Genomic DNA, 20537 nt, shown 5'->3' on the forward strand with positions numbered 1-20537 from the left:
AAATACTGTATATCTGTCTAGCATGTAATTAATATTTTTGCTGTTGTTTGTATGATTTATGTTTCAGCAATTGATCATCAAAGGCCAGCGGAGAGAGGCTGACTGTAACTCCTCTTGGAAGCTGGTTTCAGATGGTGTTTTAGAGTACTGATGAAATAAATCTAGCACCATTTAAAATCAGTGTTCTTAGAGTGGGAAACACATCACTTTTACAACTATCTGAAGAACTGACCACCTTCATTCTGTATGCTTATATTAGGAGGTATACTTTGACTTCGAGATCTGTGTCCTCTTCACAAGGTTGACTGATTTCTTTTGGTGTTCAGAGTCTTTTGGGGTTTCTAGCACCATTTGAAATCGGTTACAATGAAGGACAGATATCTACGCTGGAGCACTTCAGCAACCTGTTGGATTCTTATATTTAACAGAATGTCCCTTACAGAACAGACTCATGAATTTCACGTTTTTCACATGTGATCATATGTGTACAACATGTGCAAAAACTGTGTTTTTGGAACATTTTTGTCTGAATTCCCATGTGAAATACATGGGATAACGTGTAAAAACCTGTGGGATGACGTGCAACATGTGGTGATGTGAAGAACACGTGATCACGTGGAGACACATCACCACATGTCATCCCATTGGTTTTTCCATGTTATCACATGGGATTCACACCTAAATGTTCCAAAAACATGTGATAACGTGTTTTTTGCACATGTGAATTTTGGGTGTCTTTTCAGTATGGGGATTTATTGAAAACTAGTGAATCAATAGAAAACAACACGCACACAAAAGTATGTGATCATTTATTTATTGAGAATATGTTTTAAAAAGGAAGCATGTGGTAATTAATTATTATGTATGCAATACATTTTTTCAAATGTTTTTAAAATGGTTATTAACTTTGAAAGTCTGTCAATAATAATGAAATATGTACCCTATTTGACCACTAGATAGCAGGCTTGTATATGTTTTACTAGGCTACCACATGGAGGGAACTATATCTGAATAATGTGTCTGACAGCATATTAACCAAATTTAGTAGTAACTGTGTTATTATTAAAAAAAAGCATTCATAACCATTTACTTTGTGCGCACCATTATTTATATATGTACACTAAATGCATCTAAATGATAATCTTCTATGATCTTTTTTGCACTTTGTGAACTGTAGATTTTTCATGCATTTCTATAGTACTTCCTTTGCACCGTGTGCATTGAAGGGGCACTCCAAAAAATTTAAACCTTTTTCTAGGTTAATTTAACCCACTGGTTGGGTTGGATTCTTTTTGACCCCACACTGGGTTAGAAATATATTAATTTAATTACCCAAAAATAGTAGTTTCGACAGGGATTGGTTTAAAGGGATACTTCACCCAAAAATAAAAATTCTGTCATTTACGCACCATACGTTTCCGGTACAGTACGGTATTTTAAAACCACATTTCTACTGATTGAGAGAGGAAATACTGCAGTTGATTGACTTAAAATGCACTTTTATACTGTCATGGTGAGTGAATATTGTAGAAAAATTCCACTCTAATATTATATGGGTTAGTAAGTCCCACAAAATGATGCTATTTATAAAGAGGTGGCACTCACGATGAAGTGAAGGAATCAGGATGCATGACAGTTGCAGTCAAAATACAGAACCTTTTAATTGTGCAAGTTTCGCAAACAACTTGTAACGCAATGTAAACAATCCCCTTCCCCTGTAATAACTGCAAAGTTTAGACTTCTTTAACAACTGAATAGCATGCAAAGGTAACTTGCACACATATTTAAGCAAATAAATAGAGAACAGCGCTCGAAATGAACTTTTTTCCTTGGTAGCACCATATCTATGGGTAGCACTGGTGTTCCCAACTTCAAGAGAATGTGCACCCACCCGAAAATTAATACCAGAAACTGAGAAGCATAAACCTGAAACTGAACAAAGCGAAATGCAAGATTGGCCTAAGTGAAATCAGCTATATAGGTCACATCCTATATAAAACATATCCTATATTTACCTCCAGTAAAGACGGACTAAAACCTGATAAAGAAAAAGTGAAAGCTGTACAGGAGATGCCAGAGCCACAGGACAAGTCAGCTCTACAGAGGTTCCTAGGAATGGTGCAGTACATGGCAAAGTTCATCCAAAATCTTTCAGAACTGACAGCACCTCTCAGAAAACTGCTGGAAGGAGAAACACATGGCATTGGGAGAAGGAGCAACAAGAGAGCTTCAACTGCTTGAAATTTCTAGTGAGTACAGCCCCAGTGTTAAAATATTATGACGTGAAACAGCCAGTTACCTTGTCAGTTGATGCCAGCTCAGATGGTTTAGGAGCTGTGATTCTCCAAGAGGGACAACCAGTTGCATACGGCTCCAGAGCATTAACTGACAGTGAGCGAAACTACACACAAATCGAGAAGGAGCTGTTAGCCATTGTGAAGGGTTGCGAAAAATTTCACCAATACCTGTACGGACGCTGTGTACAGGTGGAGTCTGACCATAAGCCACTTGAAATAATTTTCAAGAAGCCTCTACACAAAGCCCCGTCCAGACTACAGAAAATGCTGATGAGACTGCAAAAGTACGGCCTAAAGGTGAGATATGTTCCAGGAAAGCAGCTACACATTGCGGATGCACTGAGCAGAGCTTACCTTAAAGAGCATTGCACGCCGGACAACAGAGAAAAGGATGAAATGGATGTGAGTTTGATTGTGCATCAGCTACCGGTTTCAAAGAAAAAAAAAGAATAGTTCCAGTTAGCAACAGAGAACGACGAAGAGTTGAGAATGGTCAGAGAAGCGGTTCAGTCCGGGTGGCCAAACTCAAGAACTCAAGTACCAAAGCCTGTAAAGCAGTACTGGACGTTTAGAAAGGACCTGAGTCACGCTGATGGATTATTGTTTAAAAATGGAAAACTGGTAGTGCCAAACAAAATGCGAGCTGAGATGCTTGAAAAAATTCATGAAGCACATCTGGGTATTGAAAAGTGCAAAGAAAGAGCTGGAGACGTCTTGTTCTGGCCAGGGAAAGCAAATTGAAGAAATCGTCAGTAAGGGTGACGTCTGCAACAAGCACAGAAATCGCAATCACAGAGAAACTCTCATATCACATCCTGTACCGGAAAGAGCTTGGGCAAAAGTCGGCATGGATTTGTTTCACTTCAGAGATGAGGAGTATCTTCTCTGTGTGGACTACTTTTCCAAGTATCCAGAAATTGCCAAATTAAATCACACAACAAGTCATTGCAGTTCTCAAATCAATGTTTGCCAGACATGGGGTGCCAGATGAACTGTTTTCGGATAACGGAAGACAGCTTGTAAGTGCTGAAATGCAAGGACAGCTGGGAATTCACACATACTACCTCGAGTCCAGGATTTCCACAGTCAAATGGTCAAGCAGAGAGAGCAGTACAAACAACTCTGCTGAAAAAAGCACAAGAAAGTAACAGAGATCCTTACATTGCTCTTCTTGAGTACAGAAACACGCCGTTGGATGGACTAGGCCTTTCCCCAGCACAGCTACTCATGGGAAGAAGATTGAAATCAAAGATTCCAGTGACAAAGAAACTGCTGATGCCTGAGATTTTCAAACAGGTGCGTAACAGACTGAGCAACAGACAGGTCAAACAAAAACAGCACTTCGATCGTGGGACAAAAAAGTTACCGGAACTGAAGACAGGAGAAAAAGTGAGAATGAGGGAGGAAAAAAACTGGAAACCTGCAGTAGTTCTCGACAAGCTTGAACAACCAAGGTCTTATGTTGCAGACAGCCGCACCTTCAGAAGGAATCGAAAAGACTTGCTGAAATCAAAAGAGTCTGAGAATTCTTCAATTCAACAGGGTGATGTGGAAGACTTAGCAGTTGCTTCACCAGGGTCAGAGTTGATTTCAGAGCAAGAAACCACTGGAAGCGGAGACAATAATGTCAGTGCAAGTTGTTCAGCTCCTGTGAAGGATGAGAATTCAACAGTGAGACTGTCAAGATTTGGTAGACCTATTAGAGAGCCTAGTAGATACCGAGATTAAAATAATGATTGTAAAATAATAATAAGCTAATGTAAATACTGTGTTTATTTAGGTTCTGTAATGTTGTTGTGTTGAAATTAGTTTCTCGAAATGTTCTTTAAGAATAAAAAAGGGAGATGTCACGTCTGTATATACTGTGTTGGAGTAACCACAGTGTGGCGCTGTGACTCCAGTGTTGTTGATATACTGATACACAAGTAAAAACGGACTACTCGGTTCAACTAGTGATTGGAAGTCCGGCTCTTTTCTGCGAACCGGTTCTTTCGGACAGTTCGTTTCAATGAACCGGTTCAAAAGACCGGTTCACCAATTCTCTTACGCTCTGACGTAATGACGTCACTCGCCCTGACGAAACGCGTTCAACCACATGCGGTCTCCTTTGATCAATACATTACAAAGAGCATTCTGAAAGATTTATTGCAAGCAAGATTTCAATAGCCAATGACAGCTGCAGTGGGACTTGCTGGTTTTGTTAATCACTGTCTAAATCAGTCAGTTAAGAGTTACATTTAGCCTTGGATGGTATACGTATACAATCCCTAAAGCACAGGTTTATCAGCTGGCAATTTTCAATGCATTTGTGATCCATGATGTGAAAACCCAGCTATAAAGTCATTTATTTGTGATATACTATTTCTACATAAACCACCCTGCTAAAAAACAGTAGGCTATTACATAAATTCTGGTGGTTTCCATTAAAATACCAGTATGTACCACCATTTTTTCTATTACAGAATTTCAAAAATGGCATTAATGGGTGTTCTATTGATCCCCATCTGCATCTATTGTGTTTTGGGCAGGGTTCTATTATTTTTTCAGCAGGGCAACCAACATAATGTAAAGGATCCTGGGAAAGCATAATCTTTAGATTTTTATTTAGTTTGACTAAGGCCATGTCAAAGACTTTCAGTAAATCATATTGAAATAAATGGTTAAAATCAAACTCTGATGCTTGTCACTAATAACTAGATTTTTAGCCTAGTTTTCACACACTGGGTCACACTTAGGAGTGCAAGTTACGCCTATTATTGACATTGATAGTTAACTATAATAATTAACCGATAAGGGCGGAGCTTATCGATGCTACGGTCTTTCATAATTTAGCCCCGGGGCTCTTTTAATATCGGGTTTCGATACCCATCCCTAGCTGGGAGGGACTAAATTACATAAGCCTGCACAGGCATTGGTGCGACCTAACATTTCACCTGCTATTTTGTGTCAAATAATTTTCAAAACTGACATGGACTCATCCAACAACACCCAAGAAACAGACCAAAAATAAAGTATTTGCATTTGAAACATATTTATTGAACAGTCATAGTTGGTTATATAGGACAGAACAAACCTTAGACCCATGCAGAATAAAACAAAAGAGCGACCAAAATCCAGAAAACAATCTTGACACAGTAGGCCTATATTATTGCTGGCTGTTGAACTAGCTTGTGACTGATCACTCTTGTGATGAAAACCAAAAGGGCAATTTCTATTTTTACAATATTTAGATAAAACAGAATTCAAGTTAATCAAACATTCACCGATTCAGATTCTACAGGATTCATAATGGTTGAAACTATTGAGTGTAAATCTACCTCAACCTGTAAAATGTATTAAAATCACTTGTTTGTAATTATTAATTCACGAAGAAAGCAGATGAAGAAATGAAACAGGATTTCCTTCCCATTCAATAGAAGATCACAGAAATTGTGTGAAAAAAAAAGATGTGAATGTGTTCACATTGCCGGGTCATCTTTCACTGTGAAGAAATTAAATGTTAGAACAAGGAAAAACACTACAAAGCAGTATAAGCTATACTTTAACAATATGGAATAAAACTGCTTGTCATGAATGAAGCTTGTCAAGAATTTACCAATGATTAGCTTCTGATAGAAAATAGGATTCTGATTTTAAACAAGCGTATTGTCTTTATATCATATCGTGAAATTACATTTATGTAATTAAACCATACAAACAAAGTGGTAGCAAAGACAAGCAAAAGATACAAAAATTACTCACACGTTTAATCACAACTGTAAGACACCTCCAAGTATTTATGGATGTGAGGGCACTGATGATTGAACTGTGAATTGGAAGCATGTAGGACACAACGTCCCTTGCCATTACACCTAAAGAAATACAAAACAGATGCTGGGATTAGTTGTAGGTGTACATTATTTATTTAAATTTTATTTGAAGAAAGTGTGGTAGTATTGCTTTTCATGTGGATGCACAGCAGTGATACCGGAGTTGGAGGTTCCTGGTCTGTGAAGATGTGCACATGGAGGACATGGCGCTGGCATTAGAATGAGGGCAGGTCACCTCATCTCTCCTCCCATAATTAGCAAAGTGAATGTGAAGTTGGCGATGCCCCTCTAAAACAAAACATACAAAAAACATATTGAGTATTAGCATGCCGCTGATAGGCTACTGGTAGATCATATTTAAGCTGTTATTTGATGATAGTAAAAAGCAAATAGAAAAAGCATTAAGAAAATGAGAAATGAATCTTACCACAAGTAAGGGTTCTGCTTTTATCGTGACAGATTATAATTGCTTTTGAATTATAATGGAGAAAAGCAAAACATATTAATCAGTTATAGACCAAATACATTTACAAATACTTTTCTAAGTCATAATAATAGTAAATAATTTACTTGGGACACAGGTGTAGGACACATTCAGGTATTTGTAAGTTCCTACACATGGATCACCAAAAACTATGTTGTTCACAGAAACTGAACAATCTGGTTTTCCATCACATCTATTAACACAAAGAATAACAAAAGCACTAAAAATTTTGAATAAACAGTCTCTTAACAATGTCCCTTAACTTCACACTGTTCTTACTGTGTGGTCAGCACACTTAGGGATGTGCTCTGAGTGCACTGAACATTTGAGAGTTGTTTAGCTGGTCTTCCAGTAGAGCAGGTTGTTCGGTCTGTTCGCCCATAATTGGCAGAAAGCACCTTAATGGTTCCCTGTGCTGGTAAAAAAAATAGTGACACACATGTGTTTGTTAAATAGTAACATGTTAACATCTATTTACTTAATGTGTACCAGTACATAAGAATTATTTTTAAAAAAAACATGCAAAAAGAAGAACCCAAAGAACTCACCACAGCTGAGACGGGCAGTCTCTGATTCACAGGTAACCAGATTTGTTGATGGTTCACCTTGAGTCAGAGATGAATAGTTTTTAAGGATTAGTGACGCTACAGTGGTACATTTACTGCCCTTCTTTACTTGACTATTGCACTTCACGAGGCACACTTCCAACTGAACACTATTTGTATATGAAGCAGTAAAGGCACTAGGTGGTTACAGATCATGGGAGTTGGCCCATGAGTGGCAATAGTTAATACTGTTTTCGAGACAAAGTGTCACGGATGGATTGTGCAGAATGTGCACACGCAGTCACCACAGGAGACCATTAAGCTGTCACCGATCACCATCTTATAACATGTACACTGCGCACTGCAGAAATCAGCCGTATAACTCGTTATCGACAGGGTAGAACAATTACCTCGACTACTAAAGATAATTTCGTAAAGAACTTGCCAGATCTGACTCCTTTAATAACCTTACCAATAAATACAGAATCGCTCGATGACATGACCAGCAACATGGACACTATTTTGTCTAACACATTAGAAGTGGTCGCACCTATGAAGTCAAAAAAGATTAATGCGAAAATCATAGCACTATGGAACAAAAGCACCACTCGTGCCCTAAAAAGAGAAACGCGTAAACTGGAGCGCAAATGGAAACAAACCCAATTAGAGGTCTTTAAAATTGCGTGGAAAGAGAGTGCAAACTGTTATAAAAAGGCACTAAAAGCAGCAAATGCTGAGCACCTCCGTAACCTCATATAAACTAACAAAAACAATCCAAGGTTTTTATTTAGTACAGTTGCTAAACTAACAAATAAACAGACTTCACCTGACCTGGCTATTCCGCCGCTCCGTGGTAGCAATGAATTCATGAATTGTTTTACAGAGAAAATCGAAAACACACGAGACAACATAGTAAAAAATCAACCTCCAAGTGTGTCAGATAAATTAGTATCTACCAACGCCCCAAAAGAAAAGCTACAGTGTTGTTCACCTGTAAAACAGGAAGATTTAATTAAACTTATTGCAACATCCAACAACATGCTTATTAGACCCCATTCCAACTAAATTATTAAAAGATTTACTACCTGTTGCAATTGAGCCCATTTATAACAGTATTAACTCGTCAATTAATCTAGGCCATGTACCAGGACCCTTTAAACTAGCCGTCATTAAACCTCTTAACAAAAAAACAAACTTAGACCCCATTGAACTAGGAAACTATAGAACGATTTCAAATCTACCTTACTTGTCTAAAATACTAGAATAAATAGCGTCCACTCAGTTGTGCTCTTTCTTACAAAATAATGACATACACAAAAAATTTCAGTCAGGCTTTTAGACCGCATCATAGCACTGAAACTGCGCTCGTTAAAATTACAAACGACCTGCTTATAGCATCTGAATTATGGATTACCTCAGGGATCGGTTTTAGGACCCTTGCTATTCTCCATATACATGCTGTCCCTTGGCAACATTATTAGAAAACATGGAATTAGCTTCCACTGTTATGCAGATGATATTCAGCTATATATCTCATCAAGACCAGATGATTCCTTTCAGCTATCCAAATTGGCAGAGTGCATCGAAGATATAAAACATTGGATGACTACTAATTTCCTTCTTTTAAACTCTAACAAAACAGAAATATTACTTATCGCACTAAAAACATGTAATCAGAATATCTCGGATTATAACCTGCAAATTGAAGGCTGCACTGTTACTCCAACAAATACAGTTAAAGACCTCAGCGTTATATTAGACAGCAACCTGTCATTTAAAAATCACATCTCAAATGTCACAAAAACAGCCTTCTTCCACCTTAGAAATGTTGCCAAATTACGAAATATTCTATGTGTTGCTGACGCAGATAAGTTTATTCATGAATCTGCGACCTCAAGACTTGACTACTGTAATGCACTGCTTAGTGGTTGTCCTGCATCATCAATAAACAAACTACAGTTAGTTCAGAATGCAGCTGCCAGAGTTCTAACCAGGTCAAGAAAATACGATCACATAACCCCAATGTTATCAACCCTTCACTGGTTACCCATTAAGTATCGTATTGACTTTAAAGTTCTTTTAATACTTATAAAGCCTTAAACGGTTTACCCCTATACCTACATAACAGAGCTTCTATCACACTACAACCCATCACGCTCTCTAAGATCTCAAGACTCCGGACTTTTGATAACACCTAGAATAACTAAATCCACCAAAGGGGGTAGAGCTTTCTCATACGTAGCACCTAAACTCTGGAATAGCCTTCCCGATACTATTCGAGGGTCAGACACACTCTCCCAATTTAAATCTAGATTAAAGACGCATCTTTTTAGCCAAGCTTTCACTTAATGCATAGTTAATGAACAGCAGCTACACTAATTATTCTCTTTCTGCCCCCGCCTCGGGATGCCCATCCCGAGGTAGGGAGAGATTCCGGGATGCCCATCCCGAGGTAGGGAGAGATTCCGCCAGGCCCAGATGAATGTCATATGCCCATCCCCAACTAGAGATTACGCCAGCTACATCTGAAAATCCCGTGCCATCCTCCTGCGGACTGACTGACCATCCCAGCTCCATCTCAGGCGAAAAGCTCCATCTCAAGAGAAAAGCGACCATTTGACCATCCCAGCTCAGACAATTCTATCCCCAACCAAGAGCAAAGACGGACTATTGGTCACATTAATGCTAAATTTACAATACTTGGTATTTAATGCTAAACTTATATCACATGACAGCAGTTTGAAGTTATAGCTGCACTCAGTGACTTTGATTGGAGGTTGCTGGGTGGGTGTTTGTGGGGAGTGGGGGGAGCTTGTTGGTTGTGGTTTGGGGAGTTTCATTTGTTGGGACTGTGTGGGTCTGGTTTGGACTTGTTTTGTGGTCGATGTCGGACAACGGAGGAATAAAGTTATATTATGCCATTACTATTTTTCCCTGGATGTTCCTCTGTTGTCTGGTGTCGATCACGGAATGGGACCTGGTTGGACCTGCACGGTTTCCGCGGGAGGGGCTTCTTGGGTCACGGCTGGTGGGCTCTCCCTGTTCTTTGTGGACGTTTGCTTGCTCGGTGGCTTTTGGTCAGGGTCACTGAGTGCAGCTATGACACGTCAGATGAGATCTGGCCCTCCCGGCTGAGCCTGGTTTCTCCTGAGGTTTTTTCTCCATTTATTCATCATTGGAGTTTGGGTTCCTCGCCACAGCAGGGCAGTGTTGGCTTGCTCGCTGGGAGACTGCATTTATTGATTTATTTATTAGATATTATTTATGAGAATGATCTTGCATGGTCTATAAACACCATGCACTGTGCTGTGTTTTACCTTTCTGTGTTTTTCTGTTTTTCTTATTTGCTCCTGTAAAGCTGCTTTGGAACAATGCACATTGTGAAAAGCGCTATATAAATAAATTGAATTGAATTGAATTGAATTACGCTATGCTTTAATGCATGAATTCATATATTTCATACAACACAGTGACAACTAAGTCAAAATCTGATGATGTACATGTGATATGTATTATGTGAAATTACATTTAGTTCAATCTGAATTGTAATATCCATCCAGGTGTATAACTCACTTGGTGGTGGTGGTAAGATGCACTCGTAAGACACATACAGGTATTTGTAAGTTCCAGGACAAGGGTCAGTGAAAGCTGCATTCCCCACAACAATGGAACAATTCTGCTTTCCATCACATCTGTGACAAAAAGAGAATGCAATACCACAGTATACCAATACAGTATTTCATAGCTCTTTATTGACGTTTATTGTTCTTACCGAGTGGTCACCACACTTAGGGATGTGCTCTGAGTGCACTGAACATTTGAGAGCTGGTTAGCTGGTCTTCCAGTAGAGCAGGTTGTGTTGTTTGTACGACCATAGTTGGCAGAAAGCACCTTAATGGTTCCCTGGTCTGGTGAAAATAGTGTCATACTTGTTTGTTACACAAAAAAAATTGAGAAAGACAGTGAAGAATGCTTTTCCAAGTTTGAATAAAACCCTTATATAGTCTGTTGATCAAGTTTTTTTTCCAGAGAACTCACCACAGCTGAGATGGGCAGTTTCTGATTCACAGGTAACCAGATTTGTTATTGGTGCACCTTGAGTCAGAGATGAAAAGCTTGTTAGGAGTTGTGATGCAATTTCTTGCTTTTTATTACTTTTTGGAGCACAATTTTACAATCCAAAACTTAACAAATACTGGGTTTATTTGAATCTCCCATTAAAATTATTTTCCAATTAAATTTTATTAATTCATGAAGCTAAAGGCACTGGATGTCTTTATATCAAGCTTGAATATAAATACAAATTAAGAGTTTGTTTCCAAAATGAGATAACTCTGTTTAAAAATAAAATAAAAAATCATGTTTTTTTATTGTGCATTCCAATTAATATCAATCAAACTGCAGTTGGTTTGTTTTGATTTAAGCCATATAACTCAACAAATACAGCTAATTAACACAATAAAAACAGGATAACATAATAAAAAACATGATTTTTGAAAGTTTTCAAAAACTGAGTTATGGAACCAAACTCTTCAGATGCTTTGATATGTAAGTTTTGATGTGTTCCGACAAAAAAATCACATGAGAAACTTCCTCCCGGCTCCACATCATTTTTTAATATTACTTTTATGTTATCTGGTTACATTTGTAGCGCTAATGAGGACTTTTTATGCAAATATGTCACCAAACAATGACTACCAAGCAAAACTGGAAATGTATGCATTAAGTATGAATTATGCAATTTTTATTTTTATGAGTTGTAGTTCAATTTATGACATAGCATCATGTATAACTCACTTGGTGGTGGTGGTAAGATGCACTCGTAAGACACATTCAGGTATTTGTAAGTTCCAGGACAAGGGTCAGTGAAAGCTGCATTCCCCACAACTATGGAACAATTCTGCTTTCCATCACATCTGTGATAAAAAACGAATACCAAATGTAAATAAAATAACTTTACATAATAGTTTAATATTTTTTAGGTTTTTATTGACGTTTATTGTTCTTACTGAGTGGTCAGCACACTTAGGGATGTGCTCTGAGTGCACTGAACATTTGAGAGCTGGTGAGCTGGTCTTCCAGTAGAGCAGGTTGTGCTGTCCGTACGCCCATAATTGGCAGAAAGCACCTTAATGGTTCCCTGGTCTGGTGAAAAATAGTGACATACTTATGTTTGTTACACAAAAAAAAAAAAATGAGAAAGACAGAGAAGAATGCAATTTCAAAGTTTGAATAAAACCCTTATATAGTCTGTTGATCAAGTTTTTTCCAGAGAACTCACCACAGCTGAGATGGGCAGTTTCTGATTCACAGGTAACCAGATTTGATGTTGGTGCACCTTCAGAGATGAAAAGCTTGTTACGAGTTGTGATGCAATTTAATGCTTTTTATTACTTTTTGGAGCACAATTTTACTATCCAAAACTTAACAAATTCTGGGTTTATTTAATCTCCCATTAAAATTATTTTCCAATTCAATTTTATTCATTCATGAAGCTAAAGGCACTGGATGTCTTTATATCAAGCTTTAATGTGAATATAAATGCTTTGATATGCATGTTTTGATGAGTTCCGACAAACAAATCAGTTGAGAAACTTCTTCCTGGCTCCACATCATTTTTTAATATTACTTTTGTTATCTGGTTACCTTATGGTGCAACTTTTTATGCAAATATGTCACCAAAAAACAACTACCAAGTAAAACTGGAAATGTATGCATTAAGTATGAATTATGCAATTTTTATTTTTATGAGTTGTAGTTCAATTTATGACATAGCATCATGTATAACTCACTTGGTGGTGGTGGTAAGATGCACTCGTAAGACACATTCAGGTATTTGTAAGTTCCAGGACAAGGGTCAGTGAAAGCTGCATTCCCCACAACTATGGAACAATTCTGCTTTCCATCACATCTGTGATAAAAAACGAATACCAAATGTAAATAAAATAACTTTACATAATAGTTTAATATTTTTTAGGTTTTTATTGACGTTTATTGTTCTTACTGAGTGGTCAGCACACTTAGGGATGTGCTCTGAGTGCACTGAACATTTGAGAGCTGGTGAGCTGGTCTTCCAGTAGAGCAGGTTGTGCTGTCCGTACGCCCATAATTGGCAGAAAGCACCTTAATGGTTCCCTGGTCTGGTGAAAAATAGTGACATACTTATGTTTGTTACACAAAAAAAAAAAAAAGAGAAAGACAGAGAAGAATGCAATTTCAAAGTTTGAATAAAACCCTTATATAGTCTGTTGATCAAGTTTTTTCCAGAGAACTCACCACAGCTGAGATGGGCAGTTTCTGATTCACAGGTAACCAGATTTGTTGTTGGTGCACCTTCAGAGATGAAAAGCTTGTTACGAGTTGTGATGCAATTTAATGCTTTTTATTACTTTTTGGAGCACAATTTTACTATCCAAAACTTAACAAATTCTGGGTTTATTTAATCTCCCATTAAAATTATTTTCCAATTCAATTTTATTCATTCATGAAGCTAAAGGCACTGGATGTCTTAATATCAAGCTTTAATGTGAATATAAATGCTTTGATATGCATGTTTTGATGAGTTCCGACAAACAAATCAGTTGAGAAACTTCTTCCTGGCTCCACATCATTTTTTAATATTACTTTTGTTATCTGGTTACCTTATGGTGCAACTTTTTATGCAAATATGTCACCAAAAAACAACTACCAAGTAAAACTGGAAATGCATGCATTAAGTATGAATTATGTATTAATTTTTATGAGTTGTAGTTCAATTTATGATGTAGGTGTATAACTCACTTGGTGGTGGTGGTAAGATGCACTCGTAAGACACATTCAGGTATTTGTAAGTTCCAGGACAAGGTTCAGTGAAAGCTGAATTCCCCACAACAATGGAACAATTCAGCTTTCCATCACATCTGTGATAAAAAAATGAATACCAAATGTAAACAAAATAACTTTACATAGTATTTTAATATTAATTAATAATTATAGCTCTTTATTGACGTTTATTGTTCTTACTGTGTGGTCAGCACACTTAGGGATGTGCTCTGAGTGCACTGAACATTTGAGAGCTGGTGAGCTGGTCTTCCAGTAGAGCAGGTTGCTCTGTCCGTACGCCCATTATTGGCAGAAAGCACATTAATGGTTCCCTGTGCTGATGAAAAATAGTGTCATACTTATGTTTGTTACACAAAGAAATATATATATATTGAGAATGACAGAACATTTGAGAGTTGTCCGGCTGGTCTTCTTGTAGAGCAGGTTGCGCTGTCCGTTCGCCCATAATTGGCAGAAATCACCCTAATGGTTCCTTGTGCTGGTGATAAATTTAGTTTTCATTAACATTTATGTTGATGAAAAAACATTAGACTGCAATAACTGAATAAGGCATGGAGAACTAACCACAGGTAAAACTGGCAGTTTCTCCCTCACAGGTGATGAGGTCTACTGCTTTGACACCTACAGAGACAAACAGATATTTATCCACATTTATACTGTGGAGTTACACTTATGACAGAGTGGAGTTACACTGTGACATATAAAATCTGTTCTTACCATGCTGGCATAGTAGCACCAACACTGAAAAATGAAACAACAAAAAAATACAAGTAATAAGTGTATAAATGAGCACGAATTTCACTACATCACATGAAATAAGAGTTTTCTGTTTTAAAACAGATCATCAGACTTACATGTGAGAAAGCTCAGCTCTCGATGCAGCATGATGAACGTGCAGACAGATGAACAGATGGATGAAGCTTTCTGATGAAAACTGTTCTGAATCCTAGAAGCAAACCTGAAACCAGATAATGACACATCTAAAACCGTCTGAAACACATTCTGTTATTATTTGAAATGGGTTTGGAATGGGTGGGACTCATTTTAAAAAATCCCAAAACTTTCCCTTATTTGAAAGTGTTAATCATTGTTTTTGATTAAGAATATAGCCTACGGTTAATTATTTAACTGTTAACCTTCTCCAGTCAAGCCTAAAAAACAAACAACTACGGTTAGAAACAAAGAGTCTTACATTTCTAATTAAAATTACAGGTAACAAAGTTCTAGCAAAAAAAACTATTATTAGTGTTATTACATTTTGAAATTTAAGAAACATGTACAGTACAATGCTAGAGAAGCTACAGTTATTAACACAAGGTTCAAGTAATGAAAATTTGAAAAAAGAAAATTACCCTATAATTTACTTCCAATGTTCATGCCATACATGTATACTACATACAGTTTCACTGGACGCACGCGCTAGCCAGAAGTATTATGAGTAATGCCGCTGGGACGGCGCTTATTATAGCAGAGCTGGCTCCGCCCCTCCAGTACAGTTTGGAATTTAGTGGCGTTGTATAATAAAGCCCTGGTCACATTGCAGTTTGAGCATGCAACTATTTGTCGTATGCAGCTGCAAATATGGGCGGGGAGCAGAATATGAGGAAATTAGCCCAAGAACGGAGGAGGGTCACGTCCTGACGCTTAGGGCCGGCTGCACCAGCTGGACGTAAAAAAGTTGGGTGTAGTCCAGCCTTGTGATAAATATTTACACCTGTTGCACCATCTGAATCCCTGCCCCTTGTGACGTTAAACTGGTGTCTTCAGGTGTGGTCACATCTGTCTTTTTGCTCCATGTATGGCGTTATTTTAATGACAAATGTCACGAGCGCATACATGTAATACGAGCGCGCGAATCTCTCCGCTCTCACGCCGATTTCCTTTGCTCATGCGCAAAACTGGACGCGCGTGTTGTGGAAAGGTCTTTCTTGAAGTTCAAAAAATTTCTCAGACAAAGAAAGTTCAGGTGCCAAGGATTTAACTTTATTTGATCAGGCCAAACAAAGTGAGATGTCCCAAGTCATCTAAAAAACAAGTGTTTTCCAGCCTTCAGTTATAGTAAAACTTAGGAAAGGAGGTTCTTTCCTAAACCAATCAGGTAAATTCCCTTTATCTTTTGTTTTTATTATTCACTCATTCTTGTCTGCCACTATTATCTTCTAGGCAACAAGGTTTGTATCTAATGGTGGACTATTGATCTTCACTTGTTTTTTAAAAATGAATTTTGCTGTTGGTACCAGTTTTCGGGCAACAAAATGAACAACATGTTCGCCCTTCTGAACATCTAAACTTTATCCAGCCACGGCTTCAAACAGATCTTAAAGACATCAATATTTTCTACCTTCTGAACCATCAATATGATCTACCTTCGGAACCTTATCTAGCCACTGAGTCAACTAGACCTTAAAGACATCAATATTTTCTACCTTCTGATCCATCAATATTTTTACCTTCTGAACCTTATCCAGCCACTGAGTCAAAACAGCTCTCAAAGACATCACTGAATTTTATATTACTGAAATCTTGTTCTATACTTGGTTATAATGATTAAAATATACTTATATGTTCAAAAAATATACTTATAAACAATGCTTAAGTATACTGATTATGTCATTAAATCATGAAATGCTTAAGTATACTGATTATGTCATTAAATCATGAAATGCTTAAGTATACTGATTATGTCATTAAATCATTAAATCATGAAATCCTCTATTACATGTTCAGTAACACTCAATCGTTGGTCTGACATTAAATCATGAAATCCTCTATTACATCATTAAATCATGAACAATCGTATGTTCAGTAACACTCAATCAATCGTTGGTCTGATTAATCTGAATAATCCTTAAAGGTGGGGTGTACAACAAAGGCCAAAAATGTAATTCATGAATTAAATGATCAGAATTATACACAATACGTGCTCCCAATTATACGCCATCTCTCTTATGAATGTTCTCTGCTGTTGCTCAGTGAGTGTGTGCGCACTCAAAATGCCTGCCGTGCGTTCAAGCATCCTTTGGTACTCTTGCTCTCGAGAGTTCCTCCTGAGTTTTCTGGGATTATAGGCTGTCAAAAGTATAGTCAACCAATCAGGTATAGGCTTCCACGGCGGGCCAATGAAAATGTGACGTACTCAACGATGCAAGATGGATCCACCACGTTCTCAGGTAACAATTTTAATATATTTGGTGCAACATTATTAATCAAATGTATATTAGAAATGAACAGGGCGTTAGGATGCTTTGTAGGCTACATATAAACATCCTAGTCAGTTTAACTACCATGTTATTCAGACAAAACAGGCCAACATCCACCAAGTTCATGTGGTCCTCATGCATTTCGTACACTAAAAATAGTATTGTCAAAATAGTACTAAATTGATTACAGAACAATTTAGATTGCACTGTTAGACATTTCTGTAATTTTTACAGTTATTTACTTTATATCACCCAGTATGATACAGCAATTTCTCTATGCAGTAAATAACTGTAATTTCCGAACCGTACATTTCCGTACATTTCCGAACCGTAAAGAACCGTACATTTCCAACGAAGATTTTTATTCCCATAAGAGCAAAAAGCAAGGTAAAGTATTATTACTAAGTTACTTTGTTTAAGCATTTTCCGTGAAAGACTGCTAGTGTGTATTTCTGTAAGGTTTGCAACCACCAATACTGCCCGTTTTAAAACTTGTCCATGCAAAAAGTCATAGAAACCTAGCTAATTACAGATTTTCATGGGGCATAGAACATTGTTTTCTGCATTGAAGTCTCACATGTTCAGATATCACACACCTGCTCTGTCACAGAAACCAAGCACTTTTCAGTGTAGTGGTAACCACAAATGCAGTGTTCAAGGATGTCATTATGTGGCTGATAATGTTTACCCAAAAATGAAACTTCTGTCATCATTTACTCACCCTCTTGTCAGTTCAAACCTGTATGACTTCGTTTCTTCCACAGAACACGAAAGAAGATATTTTGAAGAATGTTGTTAACTGGCACGCGTTCATTGCATTGGTTTTGTGTTCATACAATAGAAGTAAATGGGTGCCGCTGCTGTTCAGTTACCAACATTCTTCAGAATATCTTCATTTGTGTTCTGCAGAAGAAAGAAAGTCATGCAGGTCTGAAATGACAAGAGGGTGGAGTAAATGTATGAAACGTATGGATGCTTATTACTAATTTTCCTATTTTTCAATTATTTCCCTAATTTAAGAGTTTTAGTGAGGATAAATCCAGAGGATGGAACAAAGTGCACCGTGAGTGAAGTGAGTTGAAAGACAGGCGAAATTGTGAAGAGAAAAACAACAGCTATTAACACCAGGGTATCATCCTTCCTTCGCCACCCCACGGAATTTGAGTGAAAGAACTTGGATTAGGTGAGACACTGCTCAATTCTCAATAGGATATGTACAGTATACAGATAGTTTCCATTTTACTGGGGATTTATCAGTACAACTAATGCATAGGTTTTGCTAGATCTACCTAATAAACTGGCAATTTAATGCATAACATACTGTTATACCAACTCTCTCATAAGGCATAAAACCTTTTTTTTAAGCTTCATTTCTGCCAATAACCTCTGTCTAGACAATTATGATTTTTTTTCTTTTCCTACAGGACCTCATCGAACATGGAAGTTTACTCTGTGAACACAGCAGGCTTGAGCGTGAGATGTGATAGCTAGATATACTCCGAGAACAAGGTAAAGCAACGTGGTCGTATTTGATGTACAGGGTTTGCCTGATAACACAGCATCAGAAAGAGACTTGTAACCTTCTGCAACCCACACCCCTCCTGCGTCCTTCTGCTCACCATCCATCCTTTATCTCCAAAGTCCCTTCCAAGGAAACTGACATTCATCGCTTAATAAAATGCTTTGTTTTACTTGTGTAGCTGTTGGCTCCTGATTGCCCTTAAATTTAACTAGAGTACACCAACTTAGAATTGTCATTAAACAAAATGCCACTTTGATTTTATACTGAAAATACAGTATGTTTACTGTTATTTATATTTATTTTCTTCACATTTGTTGCTGTTAACTGCTGTTGATTAACTGCTGTTTGATGCAGTTAATGGTGAATTCCATTTAAAATCAGTTCTGTATGTCCATAGACAATTCTATACAATAATTTATTTCTTTACATTTCGTATTGTAAGTTAATGGTGAATTCCATTTAAAATCAGTTCTGTATTTTTTCTTTACATTTGATACAACGGTTTGAATGACAGAAGGGTTCATGCATCGCTGCAAATAACATGAATTGTTTTAAACAGATTTTTGTGCACATTTCCATTTTCAAGTGCTTTAAGCATTTGTAATGTAACAGCTTTCCTGTGGCTCAGTGGTTAGAGCATAGCACTAGAAATGCCAAGGTCATGGGTTTGATCCCAGGGGATTGCACATAGTCAGAAACAAATGTATAAAAAAATGCAATGTAAGTCGCTTTGGATAAAAGCGTCTGCTGCATAAATGTAAATGCAATGTTTTAAATAAAGAACACTTTTTCAATATTGTATGTGGAGTTACATGTGTTGGATAAAAGTAAATTCTATATAAATATTATTAAAATCTCATTTATATTTACTAAACACATAAACCAATAAATATGATTACAATAGTGTTAATCTAGGGTTTTACAGTACCTGGACTGTATTATATAGTTACAGTAGTGTTTAATTACTGTAAAATTGAAATACAGTTATGGTACTGTAAATCTTAATTACAGTAACTTACTGGCAACAGTGTTATCAATTATCATGGTGACGATGTTAGATTATTTTAGCATTTTATTTTCAAATATAGTAACGCATTTGGAAATATCATATAATATTCTATACCTATTTGGTTATGCATTTAATGCATTTGCAGACAGACACTGTAAGTGTTCTGGATTCAGTGTTCCAGAAGTTCAGGGCATAAAACGGAACTTCTATGCAATATACCAAATGCTCCCTTCCCGTTCATTTCTAATATACATTTGATTAATAATGTTGCATCAAATATATTAAAATTGTTACCTGAGAACGTGGTGGATCCAGAGGCATATTAAGACCTCATGGTGCCCCTGGGCAACAGCCCCAGAGGTGCCCCCCATCCACTCACCTACCCACAAGAATCCACTCATTAAAAGATTTATATATTAAAAGATTTTATAAGAATGAAACTCAGCAATTTACAATATACTATTTTACAAGAATTACACATTAACATGACACTTTTGTAGAAAAGAACACAAAAAACAACTCTTTTCATCAAGCATTTTTAACAATTAGGCCTTATGTAGTTAAGGGGCACCTGCTTTCTGTGTTGTAATGTTACATTTCTTGTTTTGACGTAGTGAAAAAAAATCACTAACAATTTTTTTTTACAGGTGTAAATGTTGTGCGTGCCACAAAGTGGGGGTACAGGGACATATATATATATATACATACATACCATTGACTTCCATACATATGCGAATGCGACAGAATTTAAACGCAAAAGCCAACAGGATCACAATTTGTGTGATTCATGTGGAACATTTTATAATACGTTAAGAAATACACAAATATCGTGCACTCTTTAGATCAGCA

General features: G+C 37.1%; 1 protein-coding gene and 1 long non-coding RNA gene across 2 annotated transcripts; both read right to left on the reverse strand.

Annotated features, from left to right (window-relative positions):
- Positions 1–5353: 5353 nt before the first annotated feature.
- LOC130545298 (uncharacterized) lies at positions 5354–6349 on the reverse strand. The gene is made up of 3 exons (XR_008961631.1): positions 6265–6349; positions 6039–6148; positions 5354–5778 (listed from the first exon to the last, which is right to left on the reverse strand). It is a non-coding gene; the product is annotated as an uncharacterized LOC130545298 (long non-coding RNA).
- A 3364-nt stretch (positions 6350–9713) lies between these two features.
- LOC130545317 (rhamnose-binding lectin-like) lies at positions 9714–18824 on the reverse strand. Its single transcript, XM_057319754.1, has 16 exons — positions 18754–18824; positions 14812–14915; positions 14675–14698; positions 14522–14578; positions 14138–14273; positions 13916–14034; positions 13412–13468; positions 13140–13275; positions 12928–13046; positions 12417–12473; positions 12145–12280; positions 11933–12051; positions 11174–11230; positions 10908–11043; positions 10709–10827; positions 9714–9775 (listed from the first exon to the last, which is right to left on the reverse strand). The coding sequence occupies exons 1-16, from the start codon at positions 18822–18824 to the stop codon at positions 9714–9716; spliced, it is 1509 nt and encodes a 502-aa protein (XP_057175737.1).
- Between the last annotated feature and the right edge of the window lie 1713 nt (positions 18825–20537).

Source organism: Triplophysa rosa, linkage group LG21, assembly GCF_024868665.1.
Source record: "Triplophysa rosa linkage group LG21, Trosa_1v2, whole genome shotgun sequence".
NCBI classification, from domain to species: domain Eukaryota; kingdom Metazoa; phylum Chordata; class Actinopteri; order Cypriniformes; family Nemacheilidae; genus Triplophysa; species Triplophysa rosa.

Coding starts and splice junctions, on each gene's coding strand:
- LOC130545317 (XM_057319754.1), bottom strand. CDS start 18,824: ATGAATGTCAGTTTCCTTGGAAGGGACTTTGGAGATAAAGGATGGATG. Junction 10,828..10,907: donor CTAAGTGTGGTGACCACTCG/GTAAGAACAATA, acceptor TTTTTGTCACAG/ATGTGATGGAAAGCAGAATT. Junction 9,776..10,708: donor CATCTTACCACCACCACCAA/GTGAGTTATACA, acceptor GGTTGGGGATAG/AATTGTCTGAGCTGGGATGG.